General features: G+C 39.5%; 1 protein-coding gene across 1 annotated transcript in view; it reads right to left on the reverse strand.

The window, feature by feature from the left end:
* Window positions 1-223: 223 nt before the first annotated feature.
* The window catches only part of znrf3 (zinc and ring finger 3), a 78,109-nt gene continuing 54,329 nt past the window's right edge, over window positions 224-24,003 (reverse strand). The window contains exons 3-9 of the mRNA XM_015366450.2: window positions 14,011-14,085; window positions 11,659-11,790; window positions 9,374-9,484; window positions 8,220-8,387; window positions 4,328-4,430; window positions 2,509-4,179; window positions 224-1,754 (exon numbers count right to left, since the gene is read on the reverse strand). Coding sequence (XP_015221936.2) covers window positions 1,699-1,754; window positions 2,509-4,179; window positions 4,328-4,430; window positions 8,220-8,387; window positions 9,374-9,484; window positions 11,659-11,790; window positions 14,011-14,085 — 2,316 coding nt within the window. The 3' untranslated portion in view covers window positions 224-1,698. The remainder of the gene's footprint in view (window positions 1,755-2,508; window positions 4,180-4,327; window positions 4,431-8,219; window positions 8,388-9,373; window positions 9,485-11,658; window positions 11,791-14,010; window positions 14,086-24,003) is intronic.

Raw genomic sequence — 24,003 nt, forward strand, 5'->3', positions numbered from 1 at the left:
CTGGTGGTTAAGAATATCTGGTTCACAACTGCAGCTCAGCTGTGATTCCAACAGCAAGTTTTGTATTTACACATACAGTAGAAATGAGGCTCCAGCTCTCCAGCTATCTTGTATTGGATACAGCAGATCAATCAAAATCAAAGGATGGACCTACTCTTACCCAAACTATACGACTAATCCTAGAACATAACACAGAAGGTTGGAAAGAAGGACTCCACGCAGCTTTACTTGAATAAAACTGTATTTTTACAGGGCCTTTGTACACTTTGTTACAAAACTGTATAGTACTAAAATTTAAAAATCGTTTTTTGGTCAGAGAATATTTAATCTTTGTGTGCAATTATCATGTATTTACAAAGTCTCATGTTAGTGATTTCTCAAAAAAAAAAGATTTCAATAGCGTTCATACACTCTCAACATAAGACATGGCTTAAAGATAAATATATTAGTAAATAAATATTCCGAGAACATATTTCCATAAATGAAATGTGCTGCTATACATATACAGAAATATACACAGATTGATTTTCTAGCCTTTTAAAACATTGTAAAATGGTAATGACGGAGAAAATAATTATATTAAAAAATTAAAAATATTACAAATTTTGTACACCAAGCTTTTCTTTATACAATCCTTTTTAAGTGCTACAAATAAAAAATTAAATAGTGCCTCAAGTACCCTCACAAATGCTATTTTTGCAGTGTAGATCTCTAAGAAAAGGCAAGATTAGTCTTTTAGTGTTCAAAAATTACAGCATTGAGTTAAAATGTCACGTATAAATAGGGTTCTTGAACTGGTAGTCTCTCAGCTGTATGGATACATTTCATAGAAACAGTATTAAAAAGTCTGTAAAACAAACAAGGCATAAGCTGACAACATATTGAACGATACCAGATGGATATTTTTTAAATGCCACTTTTTGAGGATTTAATTAATCTTCCATTACTATCTTGGTTAACTACCTTGCTTTGGCCTTTCCCCGACACACTGAAATAAAACTAGTTTCTCGACCCTATACATTACACCTGAAGAAAACTGACTGAAAAGGAGGTGTAGGGTTGATATCCCTGCCTCAGGAAAAAAAAGGCTGTGTAAAGCTCAGAATGACACTTGTAGGAAACACAGATGGAACACCAGTCCTTTGCCGACTGTAAATATTAGGCTCACAGAAAACAGTCTTTCCCTTGTCATATTACTGAAACAACCTTTCTCAACGGTTTTACCCATCAGAGTTGTTTTTTGTTAATTCTATACCTACAGTGCTAAAACCAAGCTCCACTGATTCACAACAATGAGCGAACATTAATTAAATGCTGGCTTGCTACTAAGGCAGCAGTAACCCTGAGTCAAGTAGTAGGGTGGAAACTCTGGAGAGCAGGGTTCGAAAGATTAGGGTCCTGGTGTGGCCTGGTTTTCACACACCAAGTAGAGCACATCCATTAGACTGCTTCTCCTATAACCCACAACGGAACACAAAGCGAAACAAACAAGAACAGCACGACAGTCTGGGGTTAAAGGAAATTAAGATTTTAACATTTCTCCATATTACCACTTTTTGTGTTTGTCAAAGCTAAAAAATATATATATATTTATATATATAACAAAAATAAAAACCCTCAAAAAGTCTTACACAAACTGGAGTCTTAATATTAATTTAAAGAATAAAAAAACTTCCCGTATAACCGAACTTAAAAACCTCACAGGCTGGGGTCTGCCACGCTTTCTTTTTCCAAATCATGGGATGGTCCTGACCCTACGGGTAAAAAATAAAAAACATTGTTAGTGACAAATCAGTTCACATGAGAAGTAAAGGAGATGAGTGATGCTGAATTTTAGGGAGATGCTATTTAAACTATATAATCTATCGAGCTGAATCAATATAATTTGCAAAACTCCCGTTCAGATGTCTGTCCTTTTGATATGCATTTCCTTACAAAAACCTATGAAGTGGTCAGAGACTATAATCAAAAGTTCCACTCTTTCCTTTGCAGAAGGAAAGTGTGGAACTGTTTTAACTGCTTATTTTCAGATTTAGCTTAACAAAAGTAGGAACACTACGTCACCTTCAGACATTTCAATGCTTTTCAATGCAGTCAGTACTGACAAAAACAAAAACGAGATCCCTTCTTAAACACAAACTTAAAAAAACATTTTCTTTGGGACTGACTTTAGAAAACAAAACTTAAAAGAACAGTGCGGCAGCACATATATAGTCTTTCATACTGTGCCCTCTACCATATGTCAATATTTGGCATTCCACACATAGCTGTGGCAAAATACAGGCCTGTAGCAGATATCTGCTGTTATTTTTTTGTTGCGGTTTAAAATCAGTGGTAATATTCTTTTCAGGCACTGGCATTATCTAGTCTGGACTTTATCAGCCGAAAATACATTCTGACAATACTTACTAGGATGCATAAACATACAAAAGTAAGGGCTCAGCAGAAAAATCTGTGTGGCAAATTCAGGCCAAAACAATGGACAAGCAGCCTGTTTAAAACTCTCACCTCCAGCTTTGCAGTTTCCCTGTGCTTTGTGGAAACTGGAGCAACTGTTGCGGAAAAGAGCCCTGGTTTCCTCCTCATGGGGGAATATCTGACCCCCAAACTGCGCAGAGGGCACGTACAGTTCATTAGACTCTTCCCAGTCCCCAGCCCTGCTTCTCCCTTCCTCAGGTAGGTTTGCGGAAAGCAAGCCCATCTGAGGCCCTGGGGCCAAACCCAGCTCACAATCCATGTCCTCAGTGATGACTGGTATCCGCTGACCGAGTTCACAGCACCTCTGCAACGCCTGCGGGTCGGCATCAGTCCGCGCGTACTGTACATTCACCGCATAGTCCTCGGCATAGCAGCCCCCGTTGCTCCGGCGAGCATTCGTCTCCTCGTAAAAACAGCAAGGCAGTCCTTCGTAGTTCCCCTGCTCCGCTGGGCACAAGTGGTCCGTGTTAACACTGAACAAGTTCTGAGGGGTGGATCCTAAAGGGGTCCTAGGCTCCACCCCCTGCATACAGCGGGCTGTTCCCAGAAATGTGGCTCCACCCACCTCCTGACCTTTGCTCTCAGACGCTGAGGGCGGAATCTCAAAACAGCAGCTATAGGCCGCCCCCTGATCCCTTTCCTCCGCCACTTTATTCCAGCCCAGGAGTTCTGGTCCAGCGCCCTCTGGGGCCCCGGCTGAGGTAGTGGTATTGGTTTCCCTGGGTTCCAGTGAAGAGTGACTGCTATAGTTCGGCTCCAGGCTACAGCTGGATAGCTGGTCCCCTGAGATGAAGGAAGCCCCGGCAGGGGGCTGGAGGCAGTCTTGGCCAGAAGAGGCAGGAGACTCGTCCTGAGGGGCGGGAAGGAAGCTAGGTCCAGCCTCTCCCGCTGCCCCTCGACAAGGGCTTTTGCTTCGGTACACGTAAGGGTCATAGTCACTGCTCAGGGAGCTCCGGAAAGTGGAACAGCTCCCATAGACTCCCTGATTGCTCACCTCGGTGCAGTCCAGCATGGAGTCGCTGGAGGAGCAATGGCACTGGCCCGAACTGCTGCTGCTGCTGTCACTGCCCGGACAGTCCGCCAGGTACCCGCTGCACACTGAGCGGTGGCCATGGTAACAGCTGAAGCTGGACGAGCTTCCGCTCTCGCCGAGGCGCGAGGAGGAGGAGGTGGGAGCCATGTGGACCACCGTGGGGTACAGCATGCCTTGTTGGAAGGCCCGGCTGTGACCTTTTTGGGGCCCACTTCCTGGGTGGCCCTCAGGCTGAGGGTAGGTCAGGCCCTGGAAGAAGTAGTGCTGGTACATGGTCTCGTACTGAGAAAAACAGGAGGCCCGGGAAAAGCTGCGCCCGTTGAACTTGGGCCGCTTGAAAGCATGAGGCTGGGGGTACGGCGCAGCCCGGTGCTCCATGCTACAGTGGTGGGGGTTCAACGGGTGGTCCAGGTGGAGGGGAGGGTAGCTTTGGATGAAAGCAGAGGATTGGGCCGGATAAAGATTCTGGTCGCCGTGCTGCTCCACAGTCAGAACGGTAATGGGGTTGCCGTGGGGGTCGATGCTGGTCCGAGTGGGGTACGCAGTCACTTGGCCGGCTCTGTGCACTCGCCCCGGGTAATGCACAGGAAGAACGACTCTCTGCTGTCGACCGTGGGCTGGGTTTCCAGGTTCCATGCAGATAGGTCCAGGGTTTCCCTTTTTTTGTTCTGCAAAAGGAGAAAGGATAAATGGATGGCACCGCATTAAGACTTCACAAGCCTGGTTGCAAAAAGCGATTTAGCTTATTGCCATCGCTGCCCAAAAATCAACTATGGAACAAACTCACAAATATATTTTTTGGGGGGACAAACTCACCAATTATATTATGTCTGCAGTGGGGGCAGGTATGATGCTGAAGCAGCCAAGGGTCCACACATTTCTTATGAAATCTGTGAGCACATGGAATCACGCGCAGTTCCTGCAAAATTGAAGAGATGTCTGCTGTCATTCTGAGAATCGGTATTTTCCAGGGAAAACTGTTTACTTCAACAGAAAACGGCAAATAAACCTCTTAAACTTAGCTCACCGCTCAGTCTATAGAACTGGTTTTCACAGCTACCAAAACCCATCCGCTTTGCCACAAAAACCAGAAACACTTTAACATGTAATGAGCACAGCGCAGCAATTACGCTACACTAGAGGCAAAAGCAGCACATCAAGAATACCCATTACTTTCTTAAGAAAACAGGTCTTGAACATTCCAGCTCATTTCACAGCATGGTTATGGTTTGAAAAGGCTGGCAAGGAATATCAAACCATCTGCCATTTCTTAAATTAGAGGAGAGCTTGGGAATAAAGCAAAATTGTTTCCACCTGCCAAGTAATCCTCCACGGGCTACTTCTGAGCTCTGCACATCTCTTTCAACTGAAGGCAATACAACCTGGTCCAAGTGTTTCACTCTGTACCCTTCCCAATCTGAATTGTTGTACACCAACTTCAGTTAATAAAAATGTACCCCAGAAACTTGCAGGGTGATTCATACACTTTGCTACTGTAGCTAACAGAAAATCATAGCTCAGCCTCTCTATCTCTTTGCTACCCATTTCCAAAATTCAATCCAGCAACGGTACAAACTGGCTTATTGTTATTACAGTTGGTCTATGTTTAGGAGCTTATCTATTTAGGACGGCTGTAAATATTTTTCAAAATGGAACTGGAAATGCTTGGCATTAAAGATGCAGAATTAGATGTAAATGGCAAAGGGACCAAAGGCAGTAAATGCAGTATCTGAGATGAGCATCTAGGTTCCAGACACAAATCAGACAACCTATGGAAGCTAATATTTCACCCAAAACATAGGATTTCAGCCCTGAGGGAGAAGCCTTCATGTTCACTATATATTGTTAACATTTTTATTTTATAAACATAGATTAGAGGGAAAATCTTCCATGGTTACTTGCTTTGAGCCTGCTTTCTTTTTCATTCCTCTTTTGAAACAGCTTTCCATTTTAACAAAATGTATATATATACACACACTCTTGCACAATTGTGTGTGGCTTTTGGATTAATTAAAAGCTAAGACATTCACATTTTGAGCTTTCATGTCACAAAGCCCAAACAAACATCAGAACATATTTTTTTCTTTGCTTCCACACCCACAATTCATGGCTTCTATTTACATCCCTTCTTTGTTCATTTATATTGAAGTATATATACAGTATATTCATTTTTCTGGTACTGTAATTATAAAAATGGAACTTGTGTAAATGCGTACAGATTTCCTGGTTTCAATTCAAGGATGGAGAGCCGCAGTGTTTTCTGTGCTTTCAAACTAGGCTCTTGATAGACATGTTCCTCACCAGAAATGAGCATTTTTGTGTAACGTCTGGAAGAAGGGCCACACACAGTATGACAAAGGTCCACATTGATGTCTACTACATAAGGAGCAGAAGTATTTCTATCAAATAAATACCCTAAAAAAACTGCCTCAGATGATGAAAGCTTGTGATGCATTGAAGATTGTACATTATGAACATAAGATGAAATTAAATCTCAATTGTTTATATTAAAATAAATGCAAAGGTGCTGGGAGTAATCTCAACAAATGAAAACAGTCTGTCAAACTACAGAAAAGGCTGCAGATCTGGGATGCTTTTGGTTTTTCAATGCAAGTTAAAGCATTATGGAAAGTTAAAGCAGACACTTTAAGTATAATGGAATGGATCACGGTCAGCTTTGAAACAATTAACATTGTGATCTTACACAGTAAAACCCACTAAACACATTAAGAAACCCCACAGATGACTGACTGGATCTCTTTGAGAACAGGGTGTGGCATGTGTTTCACAAGACTTTAAAAACAGCTGCAGTCTAATCCCATCCTCCTGGTGGGACTGTTTTCAGAAGTGGCTGCGATGAGAGCAAAGATGTTTTGGGACTGGAATCCACACTCCACCAGTCCCAACAAATCAATCAGACTGACATGTGGGCATTGTTCTAACTAGGGATGCTGATGGAAATCTGTCTCCAGAGCCTCAGGCCAGCCACTGAGCAAGACTGGAGGTCTGAAGAATCGTATTCGCCGTGTAACTGTTTTATTGGGAACATGATGGAAAGTGTACAGTCAGGTGCCCTGTAGAGGGCAGTAAAGTAGTATAGAACAATGGGTTTAGCTTTCGGAGCTCTCCCAGTGAAAGGAAAAAAAAACAAAAAGGTTTTTGCTTTGATCATGCATGCTACACCCGTGAAACATCCAAACGTTTGCTGCACTGTCAAACGAACCTGCCTGATAGAAAGTCTTATTAAATTTCATAGGTGTTGGGCCATGTTAATCAAGAGTGACTACCAACGTGAAAGCAGAGTCAAGCATGCGGCAGGAAAGCATACTCACCAAAACCTATGACTGACAGGTGAACAATATAAGATGACAAGCTTATTGGGTTGTCTTAGGCACATGTGAACCTGTGACCCTTCTTAATCCGTCTGAGAAGGGGGGGAGAGATCTGGTCACCCTGAAACGTGCTCTGGGATGGAAGTGATGTCCTTTGAGCTGCTGATAGGAAGGCAACAAGGACAACTCCCAGGCTTCACAGAACAGCAACCGAGCATTAAGTTCTTGGCCTCAGTGTTTTATAAACTCATAAAAAAAACCACAGGATGAGTCATCAGATCTTCCTGTGCTTTTGTTCTGCGTTTCATTTCATTTTCTTTAATCTCTTTGGTGCTATTCATCCTTTTATTTTACCACTTCCTCCTTCCAGTCAAATGTGCCTTCCTTTGTTCACACTGTTTTTCTTAACCTTTTTCTGCCCAAATGTCAACACAAAACCACGCAAAAACAACTCTGCTGGGCCAGGGCCTGCCCTTTGAATATTTCAGCTCACCACACAACGCTGTATTCAAGTCATGGATCATTACAGTTGTAGATGTAACCTATCTGCTTCAGTAGACGAGATGCTGAATGCACCACAGGGGTACATATACAGTAACCGAACACAGGCAGAAGTAAGTGGGTTAAGTCCCATTTTTACAAGGTCAAAGCTCTCAAAACATATTGAGTAGAAGAATGACCAACAGTGTAGAAGTCACAGGTAGTTTTCTTGTAGGAAGGCTGGCAGCAGTATTAACACCTTGTAGCCTGATTCCATCAAATCTTACGATGCTAAGCAAGTCTGGGCTTGGTCAGTAGTGGGATGGGTGACCTCCAAGGAAAACCAGGTTACTGCTGACCAGTATTAGTTGAAGTATTAGTACTGTAGGTGGAGTACCATATATAACTGATGTCTTGGTTACTTGATCACTAAAGTGGCAATGTCAATTTAGTGTAGTTTAATTTAGTGTAGATTTGTCCTAGCCAAAGTCCACTCTAGGACTGTACAATCTGGCAAACTTCATCAGTGGTAGTGCAGGGGAGCTATTGGTGCATAATGGCTGCCAAGTATCCCCCTTATGGGGGCTGCTTGTTGACGAACTGGGTCCCAATTTCTACATAAAGCACTTTGAATTCTTTGGAATGAAAAGTGCTCTATAAATAGAAATTAAATGTAAAAGTTTCAAATAAGACTTTTAATGACAAAACATGAAAACAGTAGTCGTCCCTGCCTGTATTTGTCATTTAGCTCAGAACCTAATGGGTAAGTTGATAAAAGCTCTATTTTTCAAAGGGGCTAAACCACCACACATGATGAAGAAAGCTGAAATGTGTAATCGGGAGCAATTGTGGGTGCTTGTGGCACTGTTAAAGTGGCAAATCCTTCTCACCCTTACCTCTCCGTCAATGTACTTCTCCAGACAGATAGCACAATCAGAGGTGGAGCTGCTGCTCAGCGAGTCTGATGTGCCACAGCTGCCTTCTCGAAGACCTTTGCCTTTCGACTTGAATTTTCGTGTTTCCATCTTCTCAAGTGCTTGGATGGCCATCCTGTTCATAGAGCTCTGGTGTCAAGTAAAATAGCAAAAGAGAACATGGTAATTAGGTGCTGGTCCTGAACTATAATTTTATAATTAAGGCAATTTACGAGAACAGAACAAGTGACTCTATACTAGGGTTTCCCTGGTCCCTTATCAGGAGAGCGGGACTGCATTCCAGCTGTGCTCTTTACTTAATTGAACCCAATCCAAATAATTTGCTTGGTTGGAACCTCTTTCTACTTAAAAATGTGAAAAACTAATTTTACTTCTGAAACATAATAATTAAAACACGTTCAAGAACTGAAAGCAACTAAAAATGTTTAATGAATCCTGTTATTAGGTCAATTAAGGTAACAGAAAGATCACCTGGAGCAACGAGGTGTGAAAGTCCTCAGGATCAAACTAATAAACTCATGATCTAGAGAAACCAACACCTTAAACTCTTTGCAAACTAGCCAAACCAACATTTGTACAAAGCTGTCTGATCTTCTTGTTTTATTTAATCATTCAATCTTACTGAATGGCGCAACAGTGTGAAAGTTAATGGACAGAAGATAAGTGTCTGTGTTAACGACTGTTCATAATCTGGCTCATGATCAAGAGAACTGCCTGTAACCGGCTGCGTGTCAAGCAATATAACATTACTGTGCAGACACACGCTTGTGTAGCTAATTTAGCACAGCGATTGCAACATGGAGGACACAGATAGATGCACGTACAGTCCGTTCTAATTATTCCTGCACACCTTCATTTCTCAAGGTGTGAAACATGATTACGATGCCATCATTTACTGCTTCAGGGGAAGCATTATGAGAAACAAAGCATGTTTTTTTAAAGAACACTGTGCCCAAATTCTGCAATGTTCTGTATTTTTATCATATTCTGTTTCCATCAATGGATGAAAAATGCACTTGAAGTGAATCGTTTCTTGGCTTTACAAGAACAAACACCAGCAGGAAAGGCATACGGAAAGAGTACAACAGTTTCTGCAAACTTTCAAGAGCGCTTACCTGACTTCTTCGTTGCTTTAATTTAATCTTAATGAGGAGGACAAGGCACACTAAGGACACCACCACAAAGAAGGCAAGAAAAATCCCCATATCAAAATACTCTGTTGGCTGCTGTTGAGACAGACAAAATAAAGGCTGTCAATACGACATCTTTTATTATGCTGTACACAAGTGTACATTAGAAATAATTGACATTTTGACTAATCCAGTTATAGAAGTATTTATACATGTTAGAAAAAATATTACTTTATTTTGCTGTTTTACATAGACACTTTGTTATTTTGTCGGTAGTACAGAACAATCCACTGATCTTGGAAGGCTCAGAAGACAAAATACCACAAAACCTCCCTGGCAAAACAATGGAATCTGAGGGGCTACCATATCATTTGGATTAAAAATCCAAATCCATCCCAAATCCCTAACTTTAAGGCCTGAGAAGCACTTATAGGTAAGGGTGTCTGTAAGACATTCGAGGATGTTCTTGGTTAAAGTTCGGACAGACTCCCTGCGTTGTCCAGTGATGGAAATTTCATGGTACCTTCCTGGTGTTATAAACAAAGCAAAATATGAAATATGTATTAAAACACAGAAACATCAAATGTAATCTTAAGGTTTCGAAAAATTAAAACAAAACCATATCAGAATACACTGTGACTGACCATAAACAACAGCTTGACATTCAAAGCATCTTAATTTAAGTTTGAGTTTGCTCCCAAGTGAATCTCTTGAATTTTAAAATCATCTTAAAGTTCAATCCAATTCCATCTGAATGCAGATGTTAGATGAAGACCCCAATGCTGCTTCGTGTGAGGTCCTGACTGTGATTCGTAGTTATGTGTCTGTGTGTACAGCAGCAGTGATCAAAGCACTAATGCCACTTCAACTCTACAGTAATGTTTGTGTTGTAAAATTAAATCTGTTTATCTTACAGGATCAAGATTAAATCGGATATTAACTGAAGTTCAGCGAGCCAGCGAGTAGCTTGAGACTTGAAATTGTCCCCTTGTAATTAGCAATCTCTTCTCTTCAAAAGAAGATTGTTCCTGGGAATCCAATGAATTTGTTCACAGCAGAAAAAGCTTTGAAATCTCAGAATAATTTGAAAAATGACTGAAAAACACTGGTAACTTTGCCATGAAATAAAAATATGGAGGGTGAAGATCAACACCTATATATTTTTGTTCAAGAAATTGTGGGACATCTTATCCTAGTGCTGCATTTTTACAACAAAATCCATTATTTACTGCTGTTTCTTATGTCAGTCCACATTGAGGTCACCTCAAGGTTTTTTAAACTTCCTTATTTTCAGGTGGTTACTGCTATATCACCTTACTACAATGGCTCAGAAACAGTGAGGATTTTATACCCCACAATAACAATAAAAACATCTCTAGTTTGAGAGTTCCTCTTTTTTTTTTGTCTCTTTCACTCACAACAAAGGCTGTGTATGAAGTCTCTTGCCCGCAGCTAATCTCAGCAGCTAATCTCAGTACGTTCCAAACCACTACCTTGCAAAACTATTCCTTTGATCTTCTGCGCTTATCAATCAAGCACAGGGCCAACAAAACTGTGGTAAAGCAAAATAAAGGAACTACCCAGACAGGAATGAATTAAGAAGAAAAAGCAGAATAAGCCTGGTAACTCACAGTGTCATTTCAGAAAGCAGAAAGTAGACATCAAGCCTACTAAATTAAATGTGGTGTATTATAAAATAATAAAAATAAAGTCAAAAATAACAAAACCATATCTCCTTGCAGTGCTCTTGGTTAATAAAGTGCAACAAGTAGCAACAAGTAAACTGCAGCAGAAACTGAATCAATTATTGTGGCGAGACAGAATGTGTAAATGTACAAATTCATTACAAGTGAAAAATGATGCTCAATTACTGGGTAGGCCAGTCCAGCTTGTTCACATATGTGATCTGGCGAAGACAGTCACCCAGCTAAATCACCTATCAGAAATCATAGGCAGTGAGGAATTGAACAGTCTGTAGCTCACGGGGTAAATGCATCAGACTTATTTTTAAAAAGCCACAAAGTGAAATGCACTGTGTTATCAAGGAAGTGGCAAATTTGGTGCTTGTCACAGGCCAAGCATGCAGTCGAATTGGATGCATTAGGATTCACTAGTATCAAAGTCTCAAAGACAGGAAACTGGCCTCAGGGAACGAGAAGGCTTTAGCTTAAAACTCAGTCCAAGTTTTTGTTAAAGAGACAAAGAGCAAAACCCTTCTAAAGATCACATTCACTGTTTAAAAAAAAAACGGTGCGGAGCTCCCCTCTTACCCGGGGTGGTCTGTGTTGGATCCTTGCTCGAGCCACCTTCTGTTTATTCACAATGTTCATCAGCTTTACAGCGTCGGCACCCTTCACGTATACAACAGGCCTCTTGAGAGGATCCTCTGAGCCTTGATTGAGCTAGAGGCGAAAGAACCACAGAAGTCAAAATTACGGGGCACAGAAAGCTCAATGTCTCTTACTCTGTTGTCATCTAAACTCTATAGTCATCTATTCTATGTTCTATATAAAGCTTGTGTTGCTTTAGTTCCCAACATAGTTAGAACATTGCTGCCTCCAGAACTTGTGTTGTTTGTTCCAGTGTATTTGAAATCCGGGTCAACGGACGTCCCAGAAATGCATTTTGTGTCCCGGTGTGCCATCTTCCTCAAGATGACTCACAGCACTGTAGTTAAAGTGTTACGTCTTAAAAGCTTGGTACTGTATGTTTTAAACCATCAGATACTGGAAAATAGCTTCCTGGAAATCAGACAGATTTTCAAACAGAAAATTAGTTCATTCTCCAGTCTCCACTGCTAAAATAATCAGAATACTCAGTGTAGTAAATCTCATTTTCTAATACATATTTTTAAGACCTAAGATGCTAGGCCCAGCATTCAGTAATGTGACCTATGTGATAAGAACAGCTGGGAACGTAAAGTCTGAATGTAAACAGCATTCAGTATAGAAATTGAAAAAAAAATAAAGACAGATCAAGCTCTGCTCTTGCTTTCTTATCTAATGCTACAAAATCTACAACTTGAAAAGAAAAGATCCGGAGAGCTGTTTCTCCCCAATAGCTAGTTTCCAACCAAAATACATATTTTTTTGCAATTCTACTGTTTTGTCCCTAAGGTTCTAGTACTGCTGTGCCCTATGTCTGCTTTGCTGAAGCGATACATATCCCAAGGAATTTAAGAAAACTGAATTCCTTTACTGAAAGCAAAAAAAGAAACCTCCTTCCTGAAAGACTTCAAACACAAGTCTCAGACAGTTAATTGTATGTTCCTGTTTGTGTTAAGATTGGAGTGCAGGCTATGGAGATATAAATCTTTTATTAATGTTTCTCCCAATTTTGTTCAGGGATTTTAATTAGCACTCTTTCCATCGCTTGTCTTTTCTTCTTTTCTCCTTCAACACCCAGACATGTCGTTTTGAATTTACATCAACTATAGGTTTCGGAAAATTTAACGCCAAAGTAAAGCAGTAAAAGAAACTGAGAACTGTACTTTTTATATTGTTTTATGTGGTTGAAACAATAATCCTTTATCGTGCCCATAACAAGGACAAGTCAAAATTCCTAGCCTGTTATAGCAGATGAAACTTTGCCACATAAATAAATTGCCTTAAATAAGTTATCTAATAAGTACTTAAATAAAAGCAGATCACAGCACTATAATAAAACAACACTTCAGAACATATCATTCTATTAGGATTTTCTATCTGGTACTAAGAAAATGTTGTGTGCTACGAGTGAACAATTTCTGCCCCACAAAGAGCCCAATTAACTTGTCAAGGACATTTAGTAATTGTATAGCCAGGCCATCCATTTTTAGGTTTGTTATTCATTCCCAAATTAGAGCTGAAGCAAAAATGCACCCAAGAAGCAGCCAAGCCTACCCGCAGGACTTACAGAACCAAATCTGTGAAAGAGAAGATAATTTTGCCTAGTTCCCTTTAAATAACTGGTGTATGTCCTCAAAGGAATCCCTCTGGTTATTGTGTCAATGTACAGATTTTCAACGGGAAGTAAAAACAAAGTAAGACCTCTCTCTTTGCAGTAAATGGACAATAGCAATATTTATATAAGGTTTTAACTGTATTCAAACAGGAGCATAAAAAAATAAGGAAAAAAAGAAAGCAGCCATTTAGCACATTTGTTGGCTACTGGGCAACTGGTCGATAGACCTCATCCAGACATTTTTTGAAAGAAGCCAGGGTATTGGCTTAGACAACATGGCAAGGAAAGCCTGTTATCACTCCAACAGCCCGTCATGTAACAAAAAAGTGTACACTGTTCTCAGATATACACATGTATGTGTTCCAGATATACACATAATGGAGTGAGGATGCGAAATACAGCACCTAGAACAGAGCTCATGTTAATTTCTAACCTTATTCCAAAGCTGTTTTAAAATAGAAACAAACACCATGCTTAATGCTTTGAAAGCTATAATTAACAAGCACTGGGGGCTGAGAAGCTATAATATACACCATCAAATATTAGCTAGCACACTTCAACAAAAAGAAATACCCTTCTGGACCATGGGCTTACTTTCAAAACCGTCTAAAAAGGTACAAGTACTTTTGTACCTCTTGAATGGATGCTTTGCTACAGTACAACTAACGTACAAGTCATACCTGATCAATCGCATCAGGGTTTTCAGAGACATCAAAGATGACAGCTGTCGCCCCCCTCTGGACTGCACGTTTTGCCTGCAGGAAGAAGAAATAATTGAAAACTGCGTAGAGATCATCAAGCGATATGTTTTTAACACAGCCTTTGTTCTAAAAAGATACCCTACAAAGCTGGCTGATGCACCTTATGGGAAACAGTGATGTTATTCAGATACTTTGCAATGATACATCTATACTTACTTTTCTCTATCAGATTCTAGTACAAAGAGGCAAATACTGTGACCTCAGACCTTCACACTTGTCCATCTCTTGAGTTAGGTTCTCTAGTATAAGAGTTCTTTAAACAGCTGTAATGGGTACACACGGCAAACATGCAATCTTATACTTGATATTTTTAGAAAGGCTCCTGATTAAGGTACTCTTAAGCCCCATAAGAAGTCTTAGAAAAAATGTAACAAATGAGAATAGGCCCTTCAGTCCATGTAGCTTGTCTGGGAGTTAGTAGCTAATTGAAGCACTGATCTCACCCAGACAGTTTTTAAAAGAAGCCATGGTTTCAACTTTGACAAAATGACTAAGCACAGTAGCTTGTTCCATACTCCAACAATCCTTTGATTTTGTCTAGCATAATTCTAATAATTGTTTCTATACCCATTAAAGTAAGAGAGGTTAGGCTTGTTGATCTACAACTTCTTGGTTCATTTTTTCCCACCCGTCTTATGGATGAGCACTGGCAATTTTCCAGAGTAACTCCCCAGTCTTTAGGGGCTGAAGTGGAAGAGTCACATCAATAGCTTCTGAATAACATCTTCCCAGCGGTACTCAAGGAAATAAGAGATACCATCATGATTTGGGAATTAATTATTTCTTGAATGTTTCTCATACCCAAAAAACATCAGTGTCTTCTATGCCGACGCTACATACTGAATGTTTTTCTTCCGCTGCCTGAGTTATGTGATTGACTTCTTCCTTCGTGAACACCAGAGTGACAAACTCGTGCAGTACATCAGCCATTTCCCTTCCATTTTCAAGAGGTTTCCATGAATTGTCTCAAAGATATTTCATTTTATCCTTGACAGTTTTTACCATAAGAGTGCTTAACTTATTTTTGACCTACACTGCAATATTCCTTTCTAATATATTTTGGTACCTGTGTTTGCAATCCTCGGTATGCGTTTTCTTTAACTTGAAAATATACATGCAATGTATCTTCATATAACAAAATAATTAAAATTCACATTACCCTCCTCAAACACTAGGTTTATTTCCTGATGTATAATGGTTCGTTAATTGAGTGGGTGCCTCACATACATTTGGAAAAAACTGTTTCTTTCCTTGTCTGTTCCACTAGAGGTCCACCTTGCCCTTCTAGATAAATGAGTGACAAGTTCATGCATGTAAGATGAATTTTCTTCTGTGTGCAACTACAGTTTATAATAAAAGCAGAAACAGAAAACCACCAATGAACAGCAAATATAAAGATGTTGTTAAATCACACCTTAAATATATGCATCAGCCTACTTTCCACTTGCTGATGAATTTTATTAAAACACAACAGAAAATCCTGCAAACTAAACAATCCTTTTAATGATTAGAAATCCATTCCTCTAATTTGAAAAATGTGAAAAGTGAAAAAGATCTAAAGCCAGATATATTTTGGGGTTACTGAATATAAGATGAGCAAAGTTAGTAAACTCTAGCATGAATCTTTAAATCCAATTAAAATAACATGAAATGCATAATATGCCTCCATGATTATGTGCAAGTAAGCATTTTATTTCCAAGACTTTGCTGACAAACTCCCCTTGCTTCAGTCCAAAAAACAGATTAACTAAAAGCATTTCAAAGAGAAACAATGCCTGTATAACAATGCACAGAAAACATTTCTTATATTTAAAGCTACCAACTCTTGACTCAAAGCTGCATTTCCTTGACTTTGGAACCAGAACAGTATGTTTGGGATCAAGTTTATCCCTGTAGTTTTGAGCTTTCTGGTTCCATTCCAGCTCACTCTCAGTTTAATAAAAACGCTGTGAGATCAAAGTGGCTGGGAGAGATGTGCTTTAATTCTGTTATCGCTTGGATGATAGATGCGGGCGGCCCAATCAGAAGTGCTTTGAGACACAGGACAAAACAGAGTGCCAGGGAATGAATTTGTTACGGCAAACAGATGCCTAAACATTTTACATTTATCTGCGCATGACAGAATTTCACAGTTCTATAGGAGTGATTTCTGATTTACTGCACGTGAAAATGCTCATTAAAGAACCTCCGTCCATAATCTAGTATCTCTCAGATGAATATATATGGATGGAGACAGATCAATAGACTGACAGATAATGCCTGCAATTTAGTTCAGTAGCTAAAGCTCGAAGTGAGAAAGCTTTTTATGCCATATCCTTAACATAGTTGTTAGTATGCAGTCCCTGAGGGAATTTCTTGGTTTAGTTTGCTATGAAACCAGTAAATTGCAGGGATGAACAATCTGCATTTAATCTTAATATAAAATTAAATGTCAGTACAGAGTGCACTTGGGTGGAGTTAAAGATAGGCAGGGCCTGTTTTTATGTAATACTGTAGGAAACATTCTGAGATACAGCATTCTACAGAGCATCATACAGGGTCTGCTAATAACCCCGGTGTGCTGGCTAAATTCCTCTCTGGTTGTGCGCCGTCTGGCCTCCATAAAGTTGCCCCTTAATTCAAGAGGTGAAGAAACGACTCAGTTCTCCATGTCATCTGCTGTTCAGAGCGGATGCTGAATGCAGAATGCCATATATCAGCCAGGTGGGCAGGCGGATGCTGCACTTCTGTAGTGGTTTTTATTGGGGTTCCCTTCCTTGAGAACCATCGAGATGAAAAGCGCTGAACAAATGCAGGGAATCATCATCAACCTAATTAATCCTGCTGAGAGGACAAAGAAGTACGAATGTGTGCATGTCAGCCTATGAACACATTTTGTGCTCATTTCCATCTATCTGCGGACAACGCCAGTCTGCGCTGGCCTGTTTCCACATGCTCTCACCTCATTGCTGGCCAAAGGAAGTTCGTGGTCTGAAAACAAGACAAAAGAGTCCAGGACTCATATTATTACAGAGTTCAAAGAGGAAGCAATTTGTGGATAGAAACTTTTCAGCGACTGTACTAACAGTTTTAAATAAACTTGCTGTTAGGTCACAGGGAATGATTCACTTGACACAGACAGAAGAGTGCATACATTCTTGTTTAATGCATCTGCTTCCATCTTTAAACCACTAGCAATACAATGGTTCTCACTGTTGTGATGCGAATCTCATGTAGATTTTAATTCTAATGGTTTCAAATTCGGAGCTCCATCAGATCCAATTTAGCTTTCAATTAATAAGTATGTTCCAATGTTCTGCACCACCTAAAACCACTGCTGTTTTGTTCGTAGAGCATGTGGAATTCAAAGTATCATAAGAGGAGCCGAGAGCTTATCAACTTTAACTCATTATTGCAAATGATGACAACAAGACATAACTAATGATTTAACTTTCAGTTAAATACTGTATATTTCATTCAAAATATTTTTATTATCCTGGTGTTACTCGGAAATACAGAATTAATTTAAACTGAACAGTATGCAAGCCATACCAATGTCATTCACCTCCTACAGCATGCAAAACGCATGCTGCTACAGTATTTATCGATGAACAAGAGCACACCAACTTTTGAATAATCCAACCTGAAAAAGCATCACTGTCATACTACAAAGTTCGTGAAGACTGACGGCAATTACAGGGGATCTAAAGATTCCGTAGAGAATGTAAATAGAAACATGCTCAGTTCAGCACTCCCACGTATCAAACGTGGGATCGTTTAACGCTGCTAAATAATTGAGATGCAGGTCTGTCATGAAAAAAGTTCAAATAAATGTTTAATTGAAAGACCCCATGTGCAGTTTTGGAATTTCACTTATTTGTAAATACAGCACTGGAGCACAGTTTTTAAAATAGAACTCTGGCTCTGACATTTAAGTCTGCCCAAGCAAACTGAAGTTGTATACGGCGCAAGAACGATGGCTTTGCTTTTTTTTCTATATTTGAAACCAGTGAAAGGCTCGCCCCTCTGGGGGAAATAAAGCATTCCTTCAACGAAACACAGATCATCTCTTCCTTCGGCCTCTCAGCAAACTGAAACGCAAATTCTGTGCAAGTATCCACAAAGCGGCTTACGTGATGGGAAGGGAAACGGATTGGACATGTAAAAAAGAATATGTAGCATAACACACACTGCTGTTACAAAAAAACCTCAAGTGGTTAAAAAGTAAGGTTCCCTTAAAGACTGAGTACAAAAAAGAAGAAATCAACAGACTGTGATCTTAAGCTGTGATATCTGAGCAACGTTTTATTGCTTTATCTTCTTTTATTAGTACTGGTTAAAGTGTTTGTCTTCTTTTTTAATTTTATATACCTCATGATCAAAAAGAAACTGGGAGAACCAGCCCCCCCCCCCAGATCAGTCTCAGCTGTAGTCCATTCAGCACTGTCTGCCTCTGCCCCTTTGATGTTTGCGATCCCAGTTAATAATTAATAGGCCTTGGTAAAAAGAGCTTAAAAAAAGAAAGAAAGAATCCACATTTAGGCAGCACTGCAATGTAGGGACTTGCCTGACGACAGCAAAAATGCACCTAGAGGCACGTAGTAGGCCACACATCACTTCTCCACAGTTTTAAAACATTTTTTCCCTTTTCCCCTGAAAGTCAGGAGGCTGGGGTGCGTGGAGGCCTACTTGTACTGTACTGTATATTGCACATCTTCACTGCACCTACTCACTCAAAGCAAACTAAATCCCGCGTGCAAAATGTGAAAGAAATTATACGTGCACATGTACAGTATAAGCACATGGTTTCTGTAACCCTGATGTTGGTTTTAGCACTTTTATTTTCTGCATTTCATTTTGGGGCTTTATTACATAGTGGACTGATTTGCTTTTAATTGGTTTAAAAATGTAAAAGATTAAGAACGGCAACCCCCCACTAAAAAGCAAGCAACAACAGAAAAACAGAAATAACTTATTTTAGCGTGGTCCATGTGTTGGCAGAACATCCAGCATCCCTTTTTCCACTGAATTGAACAAAAAGATTCATCCTATTTCCCCCTTAAGTGTTAATTACATCATAAAGCATAATCACCAGCAAGCGTTTTAACTCTGAAACTCTGGGGAAAAAAAACTGGAGCACTTGCTCACCTAGAAGATACTTTTAGCAGATATCTTTTTGCAACAGTTACTTTATAGTGGAGCGATCACAACTTTGAGAAGTGCACTGATCTTAATAAACTCACCAAGAATAAGTTAACAGCTAAGCACAGGTCGTCTCTCTGCGTTTATAAGTTTATTCCTCCTTCCTTCCTCTATTCTGTCCCATTCCTGCAGACTGTACGTAATAAAGGAATTCAAATTTTTCTCCCCGAGTCACACTAAAAACACAAACACATAAACAGTGCTTTACCATATGAGTGTTGAGGACCAGAACACCACTGCGGCTATTACACTCTGATACTAACAAACACGTCACTATGTCACATTTATCGTCACTTCGTTGGTCAGTAACTAAACACCAAAAAACAATTGTAAAAACATTAACCAAAGAAACAGCACATTTTGCTTCTTTACACCTAATGTGGTTTAAGGGAGAAAAATGAATACACAGTGTGCATACTGAATCGCTTCATAAAGATTTGCACAGCTAAAAGCAAGAGATGGCTCACAAAAATCCCACGCTTAATATAATATCATTCAGTTCCCAAAATAAAAAAAAAAACATTTAGCCTATTCTTACAATAGGAATTCGATGCTTGGAGCATTTCCATTACTAATAAGTTCTGAAATTTGCAGAAACTACCAAAAGCAAACAGACACAAAGTCAACATCATGGCCAGGCTGAATTTAAAATCTTGTTGGGAGTGATAATTCCAGAGGAAGGGAGCAGTGCTTCCGAGCTAGAATGGCTAGCTCAGTGTGAAGAGAATTCATCCCGTGTTTTCCGATCACTGATCTGCTCTCCAGGCTTTAGTTAGCCCTGACCTTCCAGATTCTACTGGCAGGAGATGAAAGTGCTTGAACCGCAAAGTCAAGCCCCCTCAACAATTATACTTTTTTTTTCTTACCCCTTTTACTGCACCCCCCCCACACACACACATACACACGAAACTCCCCCTCCCTCGCCATCAAGAATACCACCAAGGCGACGTACACGCGCACATACACAACCTCCCTTGCGCACGCACACACTTTCTCTCTCCAGTGCAGTCTTTTTAAAGCACACGCACGAAAAGAAAACTGACACAATCTTCCTTTCAGAAACTTATCAGGCCGCAGCCTGCGCCTTTTCTTAAAAAACAAAATCATGCGTGGTAAGATGGGGTTAGTGGCTGGCCCAGGCTGAGTGCATTTCTAAACTGAACAGAAAGCACTACACCTGCACAAAGGAGTTAAGGGGGATCTGGTAGAAGCCCTATATGGCAAATTCTATTCACCCCACTACAATGGGATATTTCACCACCTCCCCCCCCCACACCAACATCTAAAGTCAGAGAAGTCTGCTTTTAAAATCCAACTCTCTTTCTCCACTGGTGTAATTAAGGCAATTCATTCTTCTGAAGGTTCCTCTCTACTATTATACTGTAATTGTATGTTGCCTCCTGGCTCCTCTATTTTATTAAAAGATAAAGGCATACTTTTCTCTCTCAGTTTTAAGTTATCTATAAACTTTTTTTTTTCAAATAAGGTGCCAAGGGATTATTTACATTCCCTGAATATAAATAAACCCAAATTTCTAGGCCTGTAATTAACTCTTTTCTTTCAGGAATCTCTAAATGGTGCTTTGTGCCTTTCAATTTATTGGCGTTTAATTATTCTTTGGGGGCATCATAACCCAGGATCGTAGATAAAAAGCACATTTTTTTCAAACAAATCATAATTTACATCTGTCCTCTCTTCTTGCACTTGAAATAAAATAGTCCTTATTGAATACATGAAAAATAAGACTTGGAAAAGAGGAACAAAACAGTCCAAGAACAGTATACAGTAAGTATTAATAGAATTAGGGTTCCCATAACATGCTACCCCTAAGTCTGTAATCAATCCCCCACCACACACCCCATTCTATGCTATTGAGAACATGGTAATTAAAACATCATCAGGCTGGATGTGAAACATCTTGCTAGACATTCCCTTCAGAAACATAGAAAGACTTTGTTTAGACTAAACCATTACCACCTATTTAAATTACGCACTTTACAGCTGTTTACATTGAACACTCTGCAGAAACGCAGTGCTTGAGGATGTATAAATTCTCCCTAGCAGAAGTAATAACTATATTTGCAAACAGAATAAGTATTTAGATTTAAAAAAAACGGCATGTTTTCACAGGGGACAATTAGTAACTGCTTTCCAGATTTTGTTTTAATAATGTTGGTATTACTTTGCACAATCAGGAAAAACCAGAGCATGGAATATATTTGGTGTGTTTTGCTGAAATACATTTAAAAGCGATGTACGTCCACATTAAAAGCCCTCAAGCTTTGTTTGTCTTTACGCGGACTATAAAATAAGAAAGCCCTTCTTTTTTCACCAATGGTATATAATGTGTACCGGATAAGTTCTGCCAGGTTCAGAGTTTACGTAGTGATGCAAGAGAAGGTACAAAGGCTGGACTTTGCATGCCCTTGGGTTTAATAAGATTAAAGTTTTTTTTTTAAATGTTCCCTTTCACTATTTGATTTTGCTTCAGAGACTGTTACCGGTTGACCAGTAACATATACTAGCTCCTGGGTAAATTATTTGACACAATAAGGCCTATTATAGATAAGACAAACCTTTATTAATCACAAGAGTGCCAAACACATTGACAAGTGATTACTTTGAACTGCATTGTTACATAACCTAGAACATTCTACAACCTATTAGTTTGTGAACTGTTCATGGAAACCCATAAACAGCTATTAACTTTTTCACAAAGGCACATGTACACTCTTGAATACACAAGCAGCAATGCATTACCAATTGACTTTTATGTGAAATGTTGTAAGCAGTTTACAAAAAATGACTAGTAGAGAAACTGTACAAGGTCATTTAATATACATTCTACCCTAAACTAGTGAAACACAAAACAAATGTCACATTTGATATTCAATATATTGAAATGAGTTGTGCAACCACACAAACACAGACTATTACTTCAACTCATGATTGCAGCCCTTGTGCATTACAAAAAAAAAAGAATTTTATAAACAATAATCGCTTTTAATAATAAAAAGTGATTAAAATGTATCCTTTGAGAAATAAGCATGCAATCCACTTTTTCTTACCCATTTTCAGATCAATAACAACTCTGAGGGAGAAAATCATATCACAAGAAAAACTGGTTTAAAAAAAGGATCTCATCTAGGCAGTCAGAGTACCAAGGAACTGCCTACATAAATAGATACATACCTTACAACCCACACATTGCATTCATGCATTACTATTTATGAAGCTTCTGTATTATAGCACTGGGTGCTAAGTACTTAAGTAATTTCAGGTTTGCTTATACAATAAAGACTTTGAAGAAAAATTGGATACTGGCTCTTTAAAAAGCTCTAAAAGGCAAAAGCTATGACCTAGTTTGATCATGATTTACCCTGATCTGTGTATCACAGCAGAAAGGAACACTATCTCCGTGAGGCAGCAGTGTCACTAACACTTGATTATGGTATAAAGTCACCCCTCCCCGCCCCACCCAGCAAATAAGACAGAAGGGTATATTCTTTCCTCCCTTGTCATAAATGCACACACAGGTAAATTCTGAACATCCACGGTTTTGTAGTTTTTTTCCCCTGTCTTGAAAACAGACAAGCACATGCTTATTTTAAAAATTTAAAAAGCACAGACAGTGCAATGTGGAAAAGGCATCTCCAAAAGCAGAATGCTACCGCTCGTTTTGTAATAACTTTTGACATTTATAGGAGTTATTTATAATTTTACCCATCCTCTTGGCCAAAAACACAACAAGAGCCGTCCAAAAAAGGTGCCAATCTCGTTGGTGGCCTAGTGAAGTAGTGCATAATTAATGTACAATAATTTCCGGCCAGGCTTCAGCAGTTTTAACCCTGCAGGGCTGTGCCTCATTTCAGAGTCCTGATACCAACTTGGGCTACAGGCCATTTTGGCAAAGCTATCCACAGAAGGAAAATCGAGAGCTTTGTTGCCAGTTTCCCTTCATCTTGGAGAAAGACACTGTACAGCATGAGTGTTCTGAACATAGCAAAAAAAAAACAGTCTTTTGGAACTGCCCCAGAGGAATAAACCAAAGGCCTTCATTAAAGAAAGTTTCTCCCTCAGCCTTCCTTCAGAACGAAAAGAACCGTCTTCTGGGAGCAGAAAGAATGTATTGAGACAACTACTGAGAAATGGGGCTGTTCATCACATCAAGAGCCGTTAGAAATGTGAGATTTTCTCTTACAGCAAGGTATGACAAAACCTTACCAAGTCCCACGAGGACGGCCCTTTTGATCGTTCTTTCCTTTGAGTTCTTTTTCTCCCTCTCTCACCAAAACATTATATGCACATAGAGGAACAGCTGAACGTGACAAAAAATCTGATAGCCAATGATTTGTGCAAGTATGTGTAAATGTGTATCACTGAATTACAAGAGGTTATATACAGAAAACAGAAAAGGCATTTTGAAATCCATGCAGATGTTTAAATAATCTCTGGATTGCTTGGCCCACACCAAACGCTCTAAAAGATTTTCAGAACAAACTGACCACACGCAGTTATGGTTGCAACAAAATGTATAATAAATGCAAATAATGGGCCACAAACATTATTTGGTTATATATATATATTTCCTTCAAATTATTTTTTCATATATCTATATGACAACTCCAGAGTGGTATCACAAACTAGAGGTGAAGGTCTATTTTGTTCCCCTTTGATGCAAGAGTGGTTTTCAACATGAGCCATAATGAGAAAATATTCTGCACAACTTCC

Source organism: Lepisosteus oculatus, chromosome 22 (genome assembly GCF_040954835.1).
Source record: "Lepisosteus oculatus isolate fLepOcu1 chromosome 22, fLepOcu1.hap2, whole genome shotgun sequence".
NCBI lineage: Eukaryota > Metazoa > Chordata > Actinopteri > Semionotiformes > Lepisosteidae > Lepisosteus > Lepisosteus oculatus.